Source organism: Carlito syrichta, unplaced genomic scaffold (genome assembly GCF_000164805.1).
Source record: "Carlito syrichta isolate Samal-C Ts95f unplaced genomic scaffold, Tarsius_syrichta-2.0.1 Scaffold124069, whole genome shotgun sequence".
Classification (NCBI taxonomy): Eukaryota; Metazoa; Chordata; class Mammalia; order Primates; family Tarsiidae; genus Carlito; species Carlito syrichta.
Genome location: NW_007068165.1, coordinates 29,866 through 37,523, shown reverse-complemented (window position 1 = coordinate 37,523; position 7,658 = coordinate 29,866). Strand labels below are relative to the sequence as shown.

Genomic DNA, 7,658 nt, shown 5'->3' with positions numbered 1-7,658 from the left:
AGTGGCCGCTCCCGGCCACCGCAGCCTCGGCCTGCTGGGCTCCGGCAATCCTTCTGCCTCCGTCTTCCAAGTAGCTGGAACTACAGGCGTGCGAGACCGCGCCCAGTTGATTTTTTTTTTTTTGATTTATTGTAGAGATGAAGTCTTGCTGCCCAGGCGGGTCTTGAACCCATGGGCTCAGGCAAGCCATTCACCTCAGACTCCCAAAGGCGCAGGATTACAGGCTGAGCCACTGAGCCCGGCTTGTCTGCTTCAATTTATTCCTGTATCCCATCAGACTGGATAAGTGCCATGTACTTAGTAGACAATGATTTACTGTGTGAATGAATGAATGAAATTGTTGGGTAATAAAGCATATGTATTTTCAACTTCATAGATTACCAAATTGCTTTCCAAAGTGCTTGTACCAATTATGTACTAATGTCAGTCTTTAAAATCTTTTAAAATAGATACAGCACAGTACTGCAACCTGGTTTTAATCTTTTAATGAGTCGAAGTCTCTGTTGCCCAGGCTGGAGTGCAGTGGCACACTCACCACTACCTCAGCCTCGACCTGCTGTGCTAAGCCGATCCTTTCACCTCAGTCTTCCAAGTAGCTGGAACTACAGGCGTGTGCCACCACACCTGGCTAATTTTTCTTGATTTATTGTAGAGATGAGGTCTCGTCAATTTGCCCAGGTTGGTCTCAAATCCCTGGGCTCAGGCAATCCTCTCACCTCCACTTCCCAAAGTGCTGGGATTGACAGCCAACTTGGTTTTAATCTTTAATTTACCTGATTACTGATGATGCTGACATCTTTTCATACGTTTCACTACGAATGATGCTTCCCCTTTATGAACTGCACGTTCGTATGATTTGCCTATTTTTCTTTCAGCTTGTCATTTTCTTCTTGAATTATGGTCTTTACACACACACACACACACACACACACACACACACACACACACTCACACACTCACATGTGTTGCAAATATTTTCTCCCATTTCGTAGCCTGTCTTTTCACATTAGTTTTAATGTCTTTTTTGCAGAGAAATTTGCATTTTTTCTGTAATTTTTTTTTTTTTTAATTCTAAAGATGAGGGATACCATTCAGGACCAGGTATACAAGTGATCATTGCACAAGCAAAGCCCAGGCTCACCTTTGGCCCCCACCCTGCTTGGCCCAAGACCAGGCACCCTTACTGATGTTGTGTCTCAGAAATGTGTTTTTTTTGTTGTTTTTTTTTTTTTTTGAGTCAGAGTCTCACTCGGTCGCCCAGACTGGAGTGCAGTAGCCACTCCCGGTCACCGCAGCCTCGCCTGCTGGGCTCCGGCGATCCTTCCGCCTCAGCCTTCCGAGTAGCCGGAATTACAGGCATGCACTACCACGCCCGGCTGATTTGTTGATTTATTGTAGAGATGAGGTCTCGCTGCCCAGGCGGGTCTCAAACCGACGGGCTCAGGCAATCCACTCACCTCAGCCTCCCAAAGGCACGGGATTACAGGCTGAGCCACCAAGCCCAGCTAGAAATGTGCATTTTTAACATGATGTAATAAATCAGTCTTCTTTTATAGTTTGTGCTTTCAGTCTCAATTATTTTAAGAACTCTTTCACTACCTGAATCATTCTTTGATAGTTTTTGTAGATTAAGTGTTGGCCAGGCACAATGGCTCATGCCTATAATCCCAACACTTTGGGAGATGAAGGCGAGAGGACTGCCTGAGTCCAGGGGTTCAAGACCAGCCTGGGCAACCTGGCGAGACTTCATCTCTACAAGAAATCAAAAAATTAGCTGGGCATAGTGGCTCATGCCTGTAGTTCCAGCTACTTGGAAGGCTGATGCGGAAGGATTGCCTGAGCCCAGCAAGTCAAGGTTGCAGTGGCCATGAGCGTGCCATGCCACTGCACTCCATCCTGGGCGACAGAGTGAGACTTTGACTCAAATAAATAAATAGGTTAAATTTTTGAATTCAAGCTGGGCTCGGTGGCGCAGCCTGTAATCCCGCACCTTTGGGAGGCTAAGGTGAGTGGACTGCCTGAGCCCACGGGTTTGAGACCCACCTGGGCAACTTGGCAAGATCTCATCTCTACAAGAAATCAAAAATCAGCCGGGCGTGGTAGTGCGTGCCTGTAATTCCGGCTACTCGGAAGGCTGAGGTGGAAGGATTGCCGGAGCCCAGCAGGTCGAGGTTGCAGTGGCCGGGAGCGGCCACTGCACTCCAGTCTGGGTGACAGAGTGAGACTCCGACTCCAAAAAAAAAATTTTTTTTGAATTCAGCAGCAATTTACTTGTGTGTATTATTGTGTATTTATTTTGTGTATTGAGGAAAGGATCTAATTTTGTTTTTTTCAATGTGAGTAACCAGAACCTCATTAGTTTAAAATGCCACTTGTGCTTCATAGCATGTTTACATGGTTGTGTGCAGGCAGAGAATATATATGTAAGAGGGTGTATCTTGCTTAATCTCCTTACTTATTTCAGTTACACTCTCTAAACAAATCAACCTAATCCAAAGGTAGCTCTTCAAATAATAAAAAAATGAAATCATTTGCCACTTCTTAAGTCTCCTTAAGGTTATACATCTCTAATTCTTTCAAAGATTCCTCCACAACAAGGTTTCTATCCTGGCTGCCATCCAGGCAGTCCTCCGGCGAAGTCCTGAGCCTTACACAGTGCTCCAGAGGTGGAACGATAAATGCAAAACATTTTTTTTCAAGCCAGCACTTTCTGAGTGCCTACCATTTGCAACGTACTCTGTTCAGCTAATTTACCTGATATTTTACTTTTGCTAATATATTTGATAATTTTTTGACATAGTATGTTCCTGGTTCGTTCTGAATTAGCAATATAATAAAGCTTTAGAATCTCTTCCAAAAACAAAACTCTAAGTCAAGTTTCATATATCATTTGGCTGTTTTCTTTCGTCTAGGCTCAAAGCTTCAAGTCTTATAAACATTTCATCTTTTTTTTTTTTTGAGTTGGAGTCTCACTCTGTCGCCCAGACTGGAGTGCAGTGGCCGCTCCCGGCCACCACAGCCTTGACCTGCTGGGCTCCGGTGATCCTTCCGCCTCAGCCTTCCAAGTAGCTGGAACTACAGGCGTGCGCTACCACATCTGGCTTATTTTTTTGATTTATTGTAGAGATGAGGTCTCGCCAAGTTGCCCAGGCGGGTCTCGAACCTGCGGGCTCAGGCAATCCACTCACCTCAGTCTCCCAAAGGCGTGGGATTACAGGCTGAGCCACCGAGCCCGGCTAACATTTCAACTTATATTAGCTCTTTCTGAATCCTGATTCTGTCACCCAACATATCAGCTATTCTCCTCTATCTGAAACTTGGTCTGGCTTACATGTTTTTTCTTCACTCAAACCTTCCATCTGTTTACAAGATGGAAAAATTCCTTTCCAAGCTTACAGACTTACAGACACAGGAGTATTAACTTCCCTATCATCAATTATCAGATTCACACCCCTCTATGTTGCCCACCAAAAGACAAATCTCTTTCTGAAATCCTGATACAGAGTATCTTTAGCGATCTTTGATATACTAACCACATCAAGAAGAAAAAAGAAAGAAAGAAAAAGAAAAAAGAGAGAAGGGAAAAAAAAGTTCAAGTTGGCAATAACTGAGGCCTTAGTGGAGCAATGCTCCTCCCAATGATCACTTCGGTTCAAAAATACCTATCTAATTAATGATTCCGGAATTCTGAAGAAAGCTGATCATCATTCTATAGCTGACTGAAAGTTCTCAAGGGTTAAAAAGCAATTAAATTATTCACTTACTTGAACATAACGGATAAAGTCATCCTTTAAAAGGGCCCTTCGCTGTATTCTGTATTCTAATTCAGAAGCCTTCCGAATGATAGCCCTGAGGAGAAAGTCATTTAAACTGTAACACTTGAAAAGAACAAACGTTAAATAACTTGGGTTTTTTTAAGTTCCTTTATTTTGAATATGTTTAAAATATTTATCAAAATATATAATTCCCAAATACAATGACCTTTCATAAGCAAGTATTCTCTTACACAGTAACTTCTGTACTCTTAAGGGCATCGGGATATATATATCTTTTTCTTTTTCTTTTTTTGAGACAGAGTCTCACACTGTCTCAAGGCTGGAGTGCAGTGGCATGCTCACAGCCACCGCAGCCTCAACCTGCTGGGCTCAGGCAATCCTTCCACCTCAGTCTTCCATGTAGCTGGAACTACAGCTGTGTGTGCCACTACGCCCAGCTAATTTTTTGATTTATTGTAGAGATGAAGTCTCGTCAAGTTGCCCAGGCAGGTCTTGAACCCCTGGGTTCAGCCAATCCTCTCTCTTCCACCTCCCAAAGTGCTGGGATCACCGGCATGAGCCACCATACCTGGCTAGGATATATTTTTAAACTTTCAAGAAAATTATCTTAATCAATTGCCAGGACCACTGACATTTCCACCAGCAAAATAAATAATGTTACACACTTTACAGTATTTTTGTGTTTTTTCTTGAGTTGGAGTCTCACTCTGTCACCCAGACTGGAGTGCAGTAGCCGCTCCCAGCCACCGCAGCCTCGACCTGCTGGGCTCCGGCAATCCTTCCACCTCAGCTTTCCGAGTAGCTGAAACTACCGGCGCGCGCTACCGCGCTGGGCTAATTTTTGATTTATTGTAGAGACGAGGTCTCGCCAACTTGCCCAGGCAGGTCTTGAACCCGCGGGCTCAGGCAATCCACTCACCTCAGCCTCCCAAAGGCACGGGATTACAGGCTGAGCCACCGAGCCCGGCTGCACTTTACAATATTTATAAATGGTATTAATAAAGACATCTTTTCCTCCAAATACAGGTCACTTAGGTTTTACTAATAATCAGATACTTTTCCTAAATTCCTCTTATTTCTGAGTTTTCAACATATAATTTTTTTAAAACCTAAACTGCATCTAAAAAGGTTTATTACTACAAATTATGACAGAAGACTCACTGTCCTTAGCTAAAAAGTGAACACAAAACAAGTTTCTATTAGGAGAATTTAATGCAAGATGTACAAGACAATTGCCTTTAGTAAAGGAAACAACATTTACTGAGCACTTTCTAGGAGTCCACACTGCTGTGTTCTCTGTTTCATTAACAAACGTTTTATGAGGCTCCTATATTCACATTTCTACATCCAGTCATTGCAAAATGACAAAATAGTCACAGAAGACCATTAAAAACTAGGCAACATAATTAACTGTAACAAATTACTGAATGCCTACTATGTGCCAAGTGCTATGGCTAGGCTCTGGGGTGGCATATGAAACTGAATTAAATGATCTCCATCTCCAACCCTAGTTAGGAAGATTTATCCACTCCTTTTGGACTGCCACTGCCCTCTGTTCGCTTCTCCAGAGCAGTAAACTCTGCTGCAACAACTTACACCTAAAGTTACCAAAATATCTGATGTGTCTCCCCCATCACTGTGGGGTAAATACAGGACATGCGCCTCGCTCCCCTTCGCCTGCTGATGACTGCTCCCTGGTCCCTGGTCAAGGCTGTCCGCATCCAGTCAAGATGTTTTGGAGGCGTGCACACCTGCTACTCAAGGTGGGGCTAAGGGGGTAAACATCCTATTCTCCCTTCTCTGCATGGCATGCTATTTTGTGTGTGTGTGTCGCTCCTCCCTGCTGGAGGGTACATAACCTCTCCCAACGTCTGCTGGGGCGGGGAGAGCTTTGTACCCACCGACGGCCATCGGGTCCCCCCGCCCCGGTAATTAATAATAAACCCATGTCTTTGCCAACCTGTCCTCCGGGTGATTTTTTTCGGAATGGGTAAACATTACGCGAGAGCCCTGTCTGACCTGGGGCTACTGCGATCCACATAGCCTGCCCTGTCAGCACCTGCCAGGTAGGGATCCTGGGTTTTACCACCCTTACAACCCCCAAGACATGGCTCCACGAAGTGCTGTCAGTATGTCTGGAGAATAAGAAATTCATTCTGAGCATCATCAAAAGCCGGCAATGAACTTCTGTCCTGCCATGTTAAGAAAAATAAACACGACTCGAGCGCTCCCGCCCTTGCCCCCGCCACCGACGCCGCAACCTGCCCTTCGCCCGCCCCAGCCCGTCGCCATCCCCTCCCCCAGGCGCCTCTCACCTAATCTCCAAAGGACTGAACAGTCCAGTGCGCTCCAGCTGTTCCAATTCGGGGAGTCGATCTTCTAGGTGTTCGTGAATTATCTCCGCCATGAGGTTCGAACTCCACAACTTAGATCCGCGCTTCTCAACCGCAGCCGACACGCACAGGAAGCACCCACCTTCTCGTTCAGGGAGGCAGCCTGAACGCTCGCACGCACCGACGTAACGTGCTCTCTAGGCACCGCCTTTTCCGCTTCCGCCGCCTCCGCCTTTGGGAAAGGCCGTTGGGCTTTTGCGGCCGCTATCGCCTCCCTGTGGCTGACTGGGAGATTCCAGGGAGAACGCCTCCCGGCCTAGGGCAGGAGGTCTCACTCACGCGGACTGGAGTGGAGGGGCGGGGCCAGGATAGGGGCGGGGCTAAATGGGCGCGCGCGTCTGGATTTGGACGCGGATCCAAAAAAGCGCCTCCGGATGTAGTGAGGTTATCTGAAAACCTGAGACGGGGTGAAATGCATTTTCCTTTCCTTTTTCTTTTCTTTTATTTTTTTTTTCTTTTTTTTGAGTCCGAGTCTCTCTCTGTCTCCTAGGCTGGAGTGCAGTGGCACGATCACGGCTACCGCAGTCTCGACCAGCTGGGCACAAGCCACCCTACCGCCTCAGCCTCCCGGGTAGCTGGAACCACAGGAGTGCGCCTCCACGCCCGGGTAATTTTTTTGATTTATTGTAGAGACGAGGTCTCGCCAAGTTGCCTAGGCTGGTCTCGAACCTCTGGACTCAGGCAATCCTCTCGCCTCGGCCTCCCAAAATGCTGGGATTACAGGCGTGAGCCACCACGCCCCGCTGTGAAATGCATTTTTTGCAGGATATTGTCTGCTTTTATTGTGCTCCCCTCCCGTGTCTTCACTTTCTAACACCAAAAACGACACAATTGCAAATGGAAGGGGATATTGCATAATAGGAGAAAACATTTCCAAAAGTCAATAATAGATAGCCTAGGGTCACTAAGGCTGGCCTGAGTACCCAAAACATTGTTTTAGCTCTCCACTATATTTGGTAAACCAGTGTGATAGGCTGGGCACGGTGGCTCACGCCTGTTAATCCCAGCATTTTGGGAGGCTGAGGCGAGAAGACTGTCTGAGTCCAGGTGTTCTGGACCAGCCTGGGCAATTTGGCGAGACCTCATGTCTACAGTTAATTTAAAAAATTAGCTGAGCATGGTGGTGCGTGCCTCATGATTCCACCTACTTGGAGGGCTGAGGCAGAAGGATCCCCTGAGCCCAGCAGGTCAAGGCCGTGGTGGTGGTGAACATGCCACTGCACTCCAGCCTGGGCGATAGAGTGAGAGCCCTATTCAAAAAAAAAAAAAAAAAAAAGATAGTATGATAACATTGGGTTTTCACGTGCCAATTAGAATCTCTGATTGGCTGATTAATTTTAAAATAGGAAAATTTATTATTTAGGTAAGTATCCTGGCTTTGTAGACGAGATCTTTCTTTTTCTTTGAGTCAGAGTCTCACTCTGTAACCCAGGCTGGAGTGCAGTGGCACACTCACAGCCACCACAGCCTTCACCTACTGAGCTCAAAC

At 46.2% G+C, this 7,658-nt stretch overlaps 1 protein-coding gene across 1 annotated transcript in view; it reads right to left on the bottom strand.

The window, feature by feature from the left end:
• The window catches only part of UTP6 (UTP6, small subunit processome component), a 38,496-nt gene extending 32,222 nt beyond the window's left edge, over window positions 1–6,274 (bottom strand). The window contains exons 1-2 of the mRNA XM_008048528.2: window positions 6,092–6,274; window positions 3,765–3,849 (exon numbers count right to left, since the gene is read on the bottom strand). Coding sequence (XP_008046719.1) covers window positions 3,765–3,849; window positions 6,092–6,183 — 177 coding nt within the window. The 5' untranslated portion in view covers window positions 6,184–6,274. The remainder of the gene's footprint in view (window positions 1–3,764; window positions 3,850–6,091) is intronic.
• Window positions 6,275–7,658: the final 1,384 nt, after the last annotated feature.